This window comes from Xiphophorus hellerii, chromosome 12 (assembly GCF_003331165.1).
Source record: "Xiphophorus hellerii strain 12219 chromosome 12, Xiphophorus_hellerii-4.1, whole genome shotgun sequence".
In the NCBI taxonomy this organism is placed as follows: Eukaryota; Metazoa; Chordata; class Actinopteri; order Cyprinodontiformes; family Poeciliidae; genus Xiphophorus; species Xiphophorus hellerii.
This window is the reverse complement of record NC_045683.1, coordinates 3,208,040-3,222,259: the sequence shown is the minus strand read 5'-3', so window position 1 is coordinate 3,222,259 and position 14,220 is coordinate 3,208,040. Positions and strand designations below refer to the sequence as shown.

Genomic DNA, 14,220 nt, shown 5'->3' with positions numbered 1-14,220 from the left:
ATAATAAAACAGAAAATAAATGAGGTAATATATTTCAAAATAAATAAATAAATTAGGAAATAAATTAATAACAAAATGTAATTGAAAATAGATAAATAAATATATTAGGAAAAAACTAATTCATGTATGTTGTAGTTATTTCCTCATTTATTTATCTTGTAATTGTCAGTTTTGGCAAGATTGGTCTTCCATACTCAACACTAGATCACATTAGCTATAAAAACCAATAAGATTCTTCACAATGATTGTCTATGTTCTTTTTATGTGGCTTTCTGTAGCAGGACAGAATGGAGAGGGTAGCATCATGCTACGATTTTACTTTATTATTATTATTATTATTTTTGCATTAAAACCGCTCAAACACATTATTAAACTCCCCAAAATGATGCAACATTCATGCCCACAATGAGTGGCTGTAACCATGACCACACTCGATGCACAACCTCCTTAAATAAAACAATAACCAAATTCATCTATAAGTTTATTTTCTTCTTGGCATATAATTGATATTTATGGCTACAAGAGAGAGGAGCAATCAAATTAAAACAATGTGGACAATGAACACGTTAGTAACAAATAGTGGTGTGAAAAAAAATCAGATTTCTATCGTTTTTGCTTCTTGTCACACCTAAATGTTACAGATCATAAATAAATTTAAATATTTGACAAAAATAAGTAAAAAAAAATCAGGTGAAGTTTTGAAACTAGCAACTATTTTTGTCACTTTGCTTTGTTTATATTAGTCATTCAGAGGTAGACTTGCTGCTGTGATTTGGATTATTCTCTTCATCTTCATGTTTTCTTTTTGGTAAACGTAACATTGAGTTCTTGTTTCTTTTGGGTCAGCAGTGACTTTGGCCAAAACCGAGGTCTGCCGTGGTTAGATGTTGTTCTAGATTGTTTTGTGACCTCCTGGTTGAATCTTTGATGCGTTTTGGAGTAACTTTGGTTGACAGACCTCTCCTGCAAAGCTTCTCCACTGCTGAATGTTTTCTCCATTTGTGGATTATGAATCTCATTTTGGTTCACTCACATCCCAAACTCTTGGGAATTACTAGTTAATTATTACATCTACAATAATCATCAAAAATTGTGAAATTGAGCTTGGATGTCTTAAAGGGAACATATTACGCTTCTTTTTAAGCAAGTTAGGATAGGTTTATGGGCTGTACAAAACATGCTAATTCCAGGTTTTTTTTGTAGAAAATTATTCTGAAATAATAACATTTCACCTCCTCAGTTCAGCCTATTTTGAGCTCCTTTCAGAAGAGCTGTTTTAGGGCTCTGTCCCTTTTATGCAAATAAGCTGCTACTGGCCCCGCCCCTTCAACTCACTTTGTATTTTACTCACTTGTCTTTACACAGTACATACAGTGGAGAAACTGACGAGTAGGGCTGTCGCAATAAGCAATAAATTAATTAATCACATGATAAATTTTAAAAAAGCTCAATTTCTATTTGCATTTATCTATCACTTTTCTCTCTTTCTATCAAAAACTGGATGACAAAAGTCTTTCTTTCTGATGCTTTGGTCTCAATCAGCCCCTTTTCTGAAGGACAATAATTCATTTGACTGTTTTTGTTGTTTTATTTATTTTGGATATTTAAAATGTATTTCAGTAAAAAGGGCTTTGAAACAACATTATTGTCCAGAAAAGTTTTTTCTCCATTGTGCGGAACTCTGCTGGCGTTGCTAGGTAACGGGCTGGGATGGGCTTGGGTTGCTAAGCAACAGGTGACGTCTATATTGTAAAGTTTTTGAAATGGCTCAAACACCAACAAAACATTAAATTATTGCCAGAAAGCGGATGAATTTTTGTTTTATTTAGCGCTTTGACACTAATGAAAGCACAAAAAAGTGAATTTTGCATAAAAAGTCTCCTATAAAAAGGGGGGGTGGAAGTTGTTCAGTCACAGTTTTCCCAATGGAGCAAGTCATTGGATAGTTTTTTATCCTTTAATTAATTAAATTATCACTTAAAAACTGGTTTTCAGATTTACTTATATTTGCTTGATGATCTGAAACATCTAAGAGCGACAAAAAAACCAAAAACAAAATAAATCAGGTCTTTTTTCGTCACAGCAGCCGCCCACACTCAATTGCTTATTCACACCACCGTATGACGACGAGTAGAAAACTTAGATCTACTATCCGCCTTTCTCTGAAAACAAATACAAAGAATGAAGAAATGATTCAAAAGATGGCTCCCGTCACAAACCGGAATAACTTTTTAAACCAAATTCTTCGTTTTGTGAATAAAGGGAAACTTGAATACCGGGCAGGAACAGCAGCACTGCCTGCGTACCTGAGTTACTGCTGGCTTGCATCTCATCAGTTATATCACTCTAAAAGCTAATAGAAGAAAAACCCAAAGAGTTTGAAACAGTTGAGGGAAAAAAACAACAAAAAACTCAACAAAGTATGAATGTTCTCATCCTTGGCACTTTATCTGTCAGGTAGAATCAGAATCTCACCTGTCAGCGGTCACTGACACACATGTTGAAAGAAGAAAGCAGAACAGAGAACAAATTAAGGATAAAAAACAGAAGCATGGAAAACACAAGAGGTTCAGAAGTCCATGAGTCTGATAGTAGTTTGCTTGTTTGGAAAGTGCAATAATATATGAATTTTCAACACAGTTCCTCTTGAGAAGAAAAAAAGTCTAAATAAACGGTAAACGTGGTCGGCGCTTTTCTCAGTACCGTCCAGGAAAATAAAACGAGTGTTTTCAGTTTCTTCCAGTAAAACAGGTTCAGTTCGGTTAAACAGTCCTCGAGTGTTCGGGTGGAACCAGAAGATCACCGCAGGTCCATCATGCTCACAGAGTCGTCCGTGATGTTCACATGTCCGGCGTGCTGAAAAGGAGAAACGCATTTAGAGAACGTCTCTCCACCAAGTCGACCTGCTGCACTAACTGCCTTTACATTGAACTGGAATTACAAAAATGAATTATCTTAATGGTAATTTTGATTTAAAAAAAAAAGGTTTTTACGGAAGGATGTGGTGGTTTTTCGCCTCTACTGCACTGCAAATCTGATCTAGTATTTTTGGTCTGGTTTCTAGTACAAACATCTTAATACACTTGAAATAAGACAAAACTAACTAACAAGTAACATTTCTGCAAACATTAGGAGTTTGTTTAATGTAAATAATTTCTTAATATTGATGAAAAAGCGCTAGTTCTATTGGCAGATTATTTCACTTGTAACAAGACATTTTTGCCTTGTTATAAGTGAAATAATCTGAACCAGGAGTTCTTTCGCGATTTTAAGGAATTACGTCCAGATTTACCGCGCCTGGCTTCTTCTGGTGCAGAATTCTGACGCTTGTCTCACATTAACGACATAAAAGTCGGATAAAATGCGACATGACTGTTCAGACTACAGACAGTTTGAAAACTATGGGATGCAACTTAGTTCCACATGTAGAAGTGGCACAAATTGGGCGAAAACATTGAAACTGAGCCGCTCAGACTGTCGTAAAAATTTAAATGGAGGTTGCATCGTGATGGAAATGAATAAATAAAATTAAAGTTTAAATTTTTATACTCACTGTGAAGAGAGGAGGATCTTTGCTGTGAGGATGGAAGCCCTTCTGTTTACACGAAGAGATCTCGTCCGTTCCTCGATCGGTTAGCCGGAAGTAGCCGATTCTGACCAGGAAAACAATCAGAAAAGGTTTGAAACAATCACAGCGGAAATTACCGGAAAACTCCAGGGTTTTTCCCTCGACTCACTCGTTGAATTTAGGCGAGCAGACGATGGCGATGGCCTCGGGCAGCATGATCTGGTAGGAGCAGTGTGTGTGGAGGTCGACGCTGGACAGGAAGGCGGTCTGCGTAGGGTGAGTCTGGGAAAACGAAAACAAATATGACTAAATATTATTAATATAGTAACTTTTAACATTGACAACATAAACTTCCAGAGCATTTAAAGGTATTTGTTGCTCAATAATAAATGTAGATTTTCTCTGATTCATAAAACTAACTTTGATGTTTCCCGAACTTTTCGAGTTGCGATCAAAGACACCAAAAATGTTTGATTCAAAAGTGGCAATGAGACTTTTAAAAAAAAAAACTGAAATAATGTTTGTAGGAGTGAAACTGATAAAAAAATGATCAGAACAGAGATGGAAACTGTTCAATAATCAAAGTTGAAAGTTGATCTATTTTTGAGGGAGGGAGAGAGAAAACATAAGAAAACAAGAAGGAAGCGAGGAAGGAAGGAAGGAAGGAAGGAAGGAAGGAAGGAAGGAAGGAAGGAAGGAAGGAAGGAAGGAAGGAAGGAAGGAAGGAAGGAAGGAAGGAGCAAAGAAAAAAAGAAAAGGAAGAAAGGAAAGAGAAAGGAAGGGAAGCAAGCAAAAAGGGAAGAAAGGCAGTAAGACAGGAAAGATGTCAGGAAGAGAGAATGGAAGGAAGGAGGAAGGAAAGAGAAAAGGAGAGGAGGAAGGAAGGAAGAAGGAAAGAAGAAAGGAGAGGAGGAAGGAAGGAAGAAAGGATAGAAGGATGGAAGAAAGGAAAGATGGAAGAAAGAAAGGAAAGAGGAATTATGGAACAAAAGAAGGAAGGAAGGAATGAAAGAAGAAAATGAAAGAAAGAGAGGAAGAAAAAAGAAAAGAAAGAAAGAAAGAGAGGGAAGGAAGGAAAAAAGGAAGGAAGGAAGGAAGCATACTGAGAAGTAGGGAGGAAGATAGAAAAGGAGGAACAAACAAATGAACTAAAGGAAAGAAGGAAAAAGGCAAGGAGGTAAGAAAGAAGGAAGGAAGGAAGAATCGACAGACAGAAGGACGCTTCAGACGCATCGGTTGGATGGATTGGTTGATGGTTGGATGAGCTTCCTCTCCCTCAGGACAGAGCGTCTGCCCTGAGCAGAGCAGGAAGTGATGCCAGCAGCTTCCTGTCACTCACATGGATCCATCCCAGGGTGATGAGGTCGTGCTGGTCCTGGATCAGGAACAGCTCCTCCTCGTTCTCAGTGTCACAGTAGTCCGGCCCGCCGCACTGCTTCGGCACGATGACGTGAGTCACAGTGAACGCATTTCTGGTCTGGAACGAACACAAACCAGTCAAAGAATGCTGAGTCATGCTTTTGATAAATGACCAGGAACTTTAATGGATTATATATTTAGGATTTTATGAAGTCAACCCACATAGTGACACATAACTGTGAAGAGGAAGAATAATAAAATAAAATCTGAAAAGTGTGGTGTGGATAGGACATGTTATTGTGCACATCAGAAATTTAGCAAACAGGCTCTCCTTTTACTTTCCATCCATAGGCGTGCTGGAACAATTTGTTTACAAAATGAATCTTGGAGACGTTGGGATTATTAATTTAGTGCAGAGAACCACAGCAAAGGGAAAAATAACACAGAAAAACCTTTGAAGAACAACACAAAACCACTCTTATTCTTCTTTTTTCTCGCTCTCTGTGTCGGCTACGCTACATACATACTTGTTGTCATAGCAACTGGCAACATCTTGACTACATCAGGATTCGTGGCACAAATATTTCTTAAAGTACAGAACATTCAGTCAGTTACAATTTTTTATTTTTAAATGAATTTTTTTCTTAAATGCAAAATGCTTTTTTTTTTTTACAGTTTTGTCTTAATTGGTGCTCTGTTTTGTTTTTTTTAGCAAATGATTGAAAATACAATTAACAATTAATCGATTACTAAATTAGTTGGCTGTTATTTCAATAATCGATTAATCATGATTAATCATTTCACCATTCGGTGTATTTGTTTTTAGCCTCTTGAGTCAATACTTTGTACTTTGTTTCTCTAGAGGACATACCAACAGATTTGGCCTTACAACAGATTTTTTTTAACGGCTATAAATACTTTCGCAAAGTTCTGTAAACTTTTAAGATGTGCAAATTTTTTAGAGAAATTTAATAAAACAAATTGTGTGAGCTGCTGCGTTCCAAAGATTTACCAGTTTTCCACACAAGATGCCGCAGGTTTCCACAGCGCGGCTGGTGTTGGCCTCGGCCAGCCTCAGGAAGCTGCGGCACAGCTCAGCAGGAACGGCCAGCTGCCGCAGGGCATCCACCATCGTACCTGCAAAAACCACACAGAGGAGGAAAACAGCAGCTGAATGGAGAAGTCTGTCCATTTTATCCATTTCCAATACCAATATCTGAGGTTCAGCATCGATCAATACCGATCCAATAAAAAAGCATTGCTGAATTGACTGAAAACATTTCTTTTTTCTAAACACATACATAAATTACAAATTTATTGACAACGTTGCACCAGTACAGGACATTTTAATACACCGATAGCTTCATCTGCCCTAATGGATCAGGCACATTGTCACAGACACCCGGACTTAAGGCTGGACAATAAATCAATAACAATATATATTGCGATAGATATGTGATCAATACCAGTAGATAATACAGCTTATAATTCAATATTTAATAGATAGAATATCCAATGAACTCTGACCAAAGGGGAGTTGGTGGAATCTGTGGTTCCCTAGCAACAACCTGCTGGGTAACAAGCAGTTCCCCCCAAATTCGGTTACCTAGCAACGACTTGTGGAGTAACTGGCGCAGAAGCGGTTTTTAGGTTTTGTTACATTGCCTCATAAATGCTTAAAAATAAAAACGACAACGTGGAGAGAAAACTAGATGAAACAGGAAAGGTCACGCCATCAGATTGGTAGTATTTCAGATATTTAAAACATAGAACTGATCAATAATTCTCGCTACACCTGTTGCAATAAATCAATTAATCGCATGATAAATCAAAACAAGCTCAATAATTAACATTTTCATGAATTATTGTTTTTCTCTTTCTGCCAAAAACTGGATGACAAAAATTTTCAGTTTGCTGCTTCGGTTTCAACTATCCTTTTTTAGAAGGATAATTTTGTGTACAGAGACTCCATAATTAATTTCATTTGTTGTTTCTGTTGTTTTGTTTATTTAAAATGTTTTCCAGTTCCAGTGTCAAAAGGTCATTAGAATTGAAAGTTTATTGGTCTTTGAGAATGTGTTCTTGCACTATTATTCCTTTCATTATATTACTAAAAAATGGTCTCCAAACAACAATATTATTGTTAATCACAATAACTTCTGGGACAATTTATTGTCCAGCAAAATTTGTCACAGTGTCAGGTCTAATTATAGATCTACAGTATATGGAACCCTTTAATCGAGAAGCTCATTCTATAATTTCTTTTTCATGTCAGGACCTCTACAGATATTAATAACAGATCAGTGCATCTTTAGTTTAAACAGGAACTAAAAATGCAAAGCAGCTCAGGGAAAAGAAATGATTAACTCACTGTTGTTCCCGGGGCTGACCAGAGACCCGGGTTTGAGCGAGCGGTCAAAGCTGGGTGGGCCGGCCACTGGCGTGCCCGGCGTACCAGCGGGCCGATGGTGCTGATAGTCGTTGGCGCCGAAATCGCCGGGGCTCAGCGGGGCGGTGGGGGACACCAACGGCGGGCCCTGGATGCCAGGAATGAGGGGCGTGTCGGCGGGAGGCGCGGACGGCGTGGCGAACTCCAGAAGCACTCGCTGGCGCTCCTTCTCCAGCTCCTGGCGACGGATCATCTCCTCGAAGGCACTGAACTGCTCCTGCTCCCGCTGCCGCCGTTGCATTACGGCGACGCGTTCCCGCTCGGCGTCCAGCGCACGCTGCCTGGACTGCTCCAGCGCCAGGGCCTCCTCCTCCGCTTTCTGCAGGTATGACAGACCACAGCTGAGTGAAAGGTCTGGTCTCTTAGTTTGTAGTACTGAAATGATTAATCTTATTAATCTGATTAATCACAATTAATCATAATTAATGTACACATTTTGAGTCTGACTGTACACACTCAAAAATTGCCTTTTTTTGAGTTTGTATACTCCAGGCAATGATTGAGTACTAAATAAGTTGAGCATTATTTCAATAATCAATTAATCATGATTAATCATGATTAATTGATTATTGAAATCCTAATTAATCACGATTAGCTGGCTGAATTAGTTGAGAATTATTTCAATAGCTGATTATTCCAATAATTGATTAATAACAATTGATCGTGATTAATCATGATTGAAATCACAATGATTATAACTAATCTATTATTGACAAATAATAGATCTAATTTAGATGTATTATCTAAATTAACTAATTTAGTAATCGATTAATCATTAACTGGAGTATGCAGACTCTCAGAAGGGCCATTTACTGAAAGAACATCACACTCAGAGCTCTTAGTGGGCCATATGGACTTAAACGTTTTATCATGATATTTTGCTGTATTACTGTGATAAGAATAAAAGTGACACAAGAGTAATTTATTATTTCTTCTTAGGCGATTGTGTGCCACAGCAATTATTAGCCCCACAAACACAAATACTGCTCCTGAAAAGTTCCCATTTGTAATTTGTTTCTTAAGGACACCAGTGTGATTTGTATCACTAAACTGCTCAGAGTAACTGAATTTTAAGTGTATTGGTGTTTATTGATGCTTTCATTCAACACTCAATGGAGAAAATGGTAAAACTATCAATCCTGATGATAAGGACGGTTTGTTTTTTTTTAAAAAAACGCCATTAATTGGAACTTATTGTGACAATGATTAATCAATATTCTTATTATGATAACAAATTAATCATGATAAAGAATACAATAAATGCCCACCCCTACTTAGAGCAGTTGTTAAGACAAAACTAGTCCTGTCGCAATAAGCAATAAATCAATTAATCGCATGATAAATTAAAAAGAGCTCAATAATTTCCATTTGCTTTATTTATTGTTTTTTCTGTTTTCTCTCCCCGTTTCTACCAAAAACTGGATGACAAAAGTCAGTTTTTATGTTCCTCTAATCTGGCACAAACTTCCAGAAAACTTCAAAATTACAGAAACACTGAGTTCCTTAAATCAAGGTTAAAACCCCATTTGTTTTCCAGTAGACTGCTTCCAACTGGTACGGTCCCAGTATACCGCAGCCAGATTCATTTTCCATTTGATTCATAATAACTATAACATCTTAAAGTGTAGTTATCTTTTTACTTGGTGTCATTTTCCCTTATTTTGCCACTGGATGTAAAGTTGTTGCTCGTTTGCTATATCGCCATTCTGATAATGTAACGCACTTCGAATGACCCCATTTATTAAAATATGCTATACAAATAAAATGGTAAAATGTAAAACAAAGTTTCAGGGGAATGAACACTTTTGTAATAGACTGGTGCTTCATCTTACCTTTTTGACCAGATACTGTGCATATTCTTGTTCAAATCTTTTTAAAAGAGCCTGTTTGAGAACTTCTGCTTGAGGAAACGCCACATCTTTGAGTTTCTGTTGAGGAATCACAAAGTTAAGCTGTGAGTTTTCCACAAAAAAATTAAAGAAAAGAAAAAAGACACAATCAGATAAATGGTAAAACACCAAACTCTTTGGGTACCTTTACTGTGTCCTTTTTCTCTGGGATGTTTGCCGTCTTGTAATCCCGATGTTTGGGAAGTTTTTCAATAAAAAGCCTTAAAACAGACATAAGAATCAGGTTAACATCTTTATTTTTAAATAAAACAATCAACAAAATTATGGCGATTGCTGGATGTGGTCTAAGTGACAAGTCTTGGACTTAATTTTTTTTTTAAAACTCACGTAATATATTTATTGTAAAGTACAAAGGCGCGTTCGAGGTTTCCCTCTTCTGTGTAGATGTGGGCCATTCGGATCATCTCCATGCCAGAGCGGAAGTAACGTCGCGGCGGCACGTCGTCGTTGACTTCCACCGAGCTGCCTCGTTGGGTCAGAGCGCGGACTCGCTCTTCCGGCGGCAAGTTGACATCCATGTGATCCGCCATGTCAGCTAACGGCTCAACCTGACAGACTGAAGAAACAGGGCAGCTGCTTGACACAAATATGCACTGATAACGCTGGTTCATATCATTACTATTAATGGTTTGTTAGACTAAAATTAGTTCCAATCGATTAATTGATACAGTCTTTTAGTGTTGTAGAAGAGGGCGCCGCCGGTCATCCTGAACCGGAGCCAGTTGATAGAGAAACAAAGATGGCGGCCACAACAGAACCGTAAGGAGAAACGACTCAAATAAAGTCTAGTTTGAGACGCAAAATGGACTTAAAGCACTTCTGTTTTGAAATATCAAACTCAACTCAACAAGCCCCTTAAATTTCACCAGGTAAGTGTTTTATATATTTTATTTTTCATTTTTTATTTTTCTATTCAGCAACCTAAGAGGGGTTTGTTTGGTTATATTTTATAAATATGTCTCAGTTTAACAATGTGAGAAATCCAGAATTTTCAGTTTATTCAGTCAGTATTTAATACAACTGACACAAAATGATGTTAAAATTTAATGATAAGCTTTAAAAAAACATTAATGCAAAAATGGTTGACACTCTTGATACAAAAGAAAACTCATATTTCTAAGAAAATGGCCGCTTATCAATTAATCATTAGATTAGATCATTGATAACTTGCATTCCTAAGAGCTACGCCTAACGAGGTCTGAGAATTAGTCAAATCTGAAATGAAATCCTTGCTTTAAAAAATAAAACTAAAACAAGTTTCTGAATGCCTTTTGTTACTTCTTTTCTTAAAAATCAGGTTATCTGACCCCATGTTGACCATTTTAGACAACACTCTGTGCTTTTGTCTTGCAGTGAATACAAACACTTAAAAAAAGAGAGGTAAAGGGAGCCTGGCTGTAGATTTTCTAACACCTAACTCATCATGACATTGCTGTCTTAGTGAAAATGGTTGCTCATTCATGCAAGACATTCATGTTTAGCAGAAATACTGCTTCAGTTAGAACAAGGAAGCTAATTCCTGCCACAAAACAAAAAATAAAAGCCCAACAGGAAGTCATTAATACTGGTTTTAAAGTCATGATTATGAGAGACAAAGTCATAAACATTACGCTGGAAAGGGTATATGTAAATATTGACCAAAACTGTAGTTGGAAACCTCATGTAAATGATGGTAGGGGAAAACTGGATCTATAGTTCATTATATACGTCATACAACTCCCTTTGTCATATTGTGTAGAGATTTGGGGAAATAACTGTTGTACCGACCTCCAACCTATTTATATACCACACCAATACTTTATTTAGACAATGGGGAGTATTAGAGTTTGCAGAGTTAGTAAAACTTGAGATATACTGTATATACAAAGCAAAAATAGCCTGCTTCAAAAAATATTCAGACAAACGGGCCAACCTCAATTAGGAATTTCTTTTTGTGTGTCTGAAGATCAAAAACAATAATCCTGTTATGTAAATTTGCTTGGAATCAAAGACAGATGTGAGACCACACCTTCTCCACCTTGACTAAGAATCATTACATCATGAATCTGTCATCATGAATCGTCCGTCAGCAGGCGCAGCTTTCATACTCCCAACTGGTTGAAGGGACGGTTAGTTGTAAACGGTTTAGATTAAGAGGGTGTGGCAGAGATAAAAGGAGCAGTAGAGCACCATTAAAAGCATTCTTTGTATTACTAAACATATGTTTTCGCTATTCTTGGCTTGTACTGCGGCGGACAGAAGTGTGTGGACTATTCCCTCCAGGTTGGGGTTTAAATGTCGCCTCAAGGTGGGGAGGAGTTAAAGTGTGTTGATGTTTTCTACCAGAGTGATGAATTCTTGGATCAAGTTCCTGGTCTGTTGACGTTCCAGCTCTCTCCCAAGGTCACAAACGAGAACTAAATACAAGTAGCTACTATAAGTTTGAGCTCAGACTTATAGTAGCTCAAACTGCTATAAGTTGCGGTCTTCTAAGATCCAGAACCAAACTTTTATTGAAAAGGCAGGGGGCTGTTAGTTAGTTAGTTAGGTAGTTAGTTTCTTGAACACACTTCTGACTTGATTGTTTAAAAAAATGTATATGTAGTTTATTTCCATAAAAACATTAACAAAACAATAACTAAAAATCTCTTACAAATTAGATGAAAGTTAAAGTTGACTTAATCTGATGTTACAAGTTCGAAAAGTGCGTTCAAGAAACAAACCACCTGTTAAACAAACCATGAATTAATTACAGATTTTGGCTCTAAACTAACGTAAAGTATATTCTAACTGCCCAAAGAAAAACTAAATTGGCAGAACTTATGATTTACAAAATCCAAGAAAAGTGGCCACAACGCTTACAGTTGGTGTATTATCACTAATTTTCCACATCAAAAACAGTAAACTGAAGTAGCTTTTGGTGGGGACCACATATCCACTTCTATCCCAACTTCCCTCTTCCTTGACAAGATTCCAAAGGTTTGGGTTAGACCAAGTCAAACACAGTTATACCATGTTCTTTAAATTAAGGAAGTGAGGGCAGGTGCCAAGACCTCCTGGTAAATTCATAACCATTAAATTTCTCAGCAGAGGGAAGCTCTAACACTTCCTGAGAGATGATTGTGTTTATTTTGGACTTAATAAAATGCAGCGGACCAACACCAGCAGATAACATAACTCGCAAAATCTTCACCAACTGTGAAAACTTCACAATTAACCATCAAGAGACATTCATCCTGTGCCTTTTCCAAATGAATGTTTTACATTTTCATCTAAAAAGAAAAGATTTGACCATTGAGCAACACTCCATTTTTTGTCCCTTAATCCAGACTTAGTCTGCTGAGATTCACTAGGATTGGCAGAAGACCAAAGTTTATGACAAACTATTATTACATCATACTTTTTCCCTTCCACTTAACTTTCCATCATAATGCTTGGAGATGTCCCACTGCTTAAGCAATGAGCTCTTGTGACTTACTCTCCTTGTGGAGGGAATCAATGACTGTCTGCTGAACTGTCAGTATTTTTCTATTAAAAATGTTTTATTTATTGGTCTTATCTATGTTCAGAGAAACTGAGTGTTGATTTTAATTAGTTTGATCTATAATAATTAAATGAACAAAAGCAAACGTTTGTATAGTGGCATTACCTATTAACTAATTTCATTTTCAGTGTTTCCTAGTTTATTAACATGCACCTGTACATGTGGGATATCAAGGTTAACATGAGCTTAAGGACAATATATTTTTGCGTAAATAAAACTCTCATCTGCTGTCCTGTGATTTGAATCAAATCAGGAAATCAATCATTGTTTTAAATACTTAAAATGAAATTAGATAATGCATTTAGCATTGATACTGTTTTAACTAGTCTAATTTCATTGGGTTTGTTTACACAATTTATATTAGCATACTTGCACTATGAAGTAGTTTAAAATAAAGAACTGTTAGATTTAAAAACAAACACCAAAAAATGTAAGTTGAAATAAAATTATAACTGAAACAACGCGCTTCTGTTCCTTTCACAAAAGGCGGTGTTAGTCTTCATTAAATGTGAATTGCGGATCGTAAATGGTTTTAATCCAAACACAATTGTTTTGGAATATGTTTTTTACATTTTGGGATATAAACAACAATCAAATTAAGAAATCAAAGATAATTAAAGAGAAAAATCGAGAAAGTTAACACATTTGGTCAAAATAAAGCTTGGTTAGTGAAACAACTTTCCAGAACAAAATTCAAACATTTTTCCAGCCCCACTCTCCTTCCCTTCACCTCTTCTGGAAAATGTTGGTGCAATAACAACAACACGGGGTCATAAATGTACGTTTCAGCCGTGCATACCCGGTCCTTGTATCAACCCGTGTCCCTGAGGAGGAGATGATCAATGTTTCCGAAAGACGTCGCATTAGCTGTGCTAACTTAGCTAACGTCAACTTTATCAACGGTTTGATCAGAAAATAAACAATTATAAAAAAGAAACGGTATTTTTTTAATTCTTACCTGGTCTACCCGAGAACGTGAGCCTCTGAGAAACCTACATAAAGCAAAAAATAAATAAATAAACCCTGAACGTTGTAAAGAATCCCAAATGTGATCTCTAGTCAGCTTCAACAACAGAACTACTGTACCACTTCACTTCCGCGATTAAAACAACTTCCGTCTCACGACACTACGTCATCGGAAGACGTTGATTATTTTCTAAATATTTTTTTTTGTTCATATAAAATGTATATTACGTAATTAGCAAATATTTTTAAACATATTCCGTTTAAAAGTTTGAAAAACAAGTTAATATAATTTTGTCGTTGTATATTTCGTATCACGCATGCGTCACCCACACACTTCGTGTTCCAAATACCTGAGTTGAGGTTGAGGTTTGGCCTTGTGGACGTGGCTTGTGATTCTTGCTTTGGGCGAGGTGTAACATGCTGGCACTTTGCAAAATGGGGCATA

The 14,220-nt window shown here is 36.8% G+C and overlaps 1 protein-coding gene across 1 annotated transcript; it reads right to left on the bottom strand.

The window, feature by feature from the left end:
- Positions 1 to 468: 468 nt before the first annotated feature.
- LOC116729379 (STAM-binding protein-like A) lies at positions 469 to 13,923 on the bottom strand. The gene is made up of 10 exons (XM_032577877.1): positions 13,768 to 13,923; positions 9,614 to 9,842; positions 9,411 to 9,486; positions 9,209 to 9,304; positions 7,299 to 7,695; positions 5,940 to 6,064; positions 4,908 to 5,045; positions 3,738 to 3,850; positions 3,554 to 3,653; positions 469 to 2,856 (listed from the first exon to the last, which is right to left on the bottom strand). Exons 2-10 carry the CDS (start codon positions 9,814 to 9,816, stop codon positions 2,800 to 2,802), a joined length of 1,305 nt encoding a protein of 434 aa, XP_032433768.1. The 5' UTR covers positions 9,817 to 9,842; positions 13,768 to 13,923; the 3' UTR covers positions 469 to 2,799.
- Between the last annotated feature and the right edge of the window lie 297 nt (positions 13,924 to 14,220).

What these genes read in the sequence shown, in the direction of transcription:
- LOC116729379 (XM_032577877.1), bottom strand. Translation starts at nt 9,816, where the DNA reads ATGGCGGATCACATGGATGTCAACTTGCCGCCGGAAGAGCGAGTCCGC. An exon ending in CTTTACAATAAATATATTAC is followed by an intron (nt 9,487 to 9,613) that starts GTGAGTTTTAAA and finishes GTCTGTTTTAAG; the next exon opens with GCTTTTTATTGAAAAACTTC. An exon ending in AGAAAAAGGACACAGTAAAG is followed by an intron (nt 9,305 to 9,410) that starts GTACCCAAAGAG and finishes ATTCCTCAACAG; the next exon opens with AAACTCAAAGATGTGGCGTT.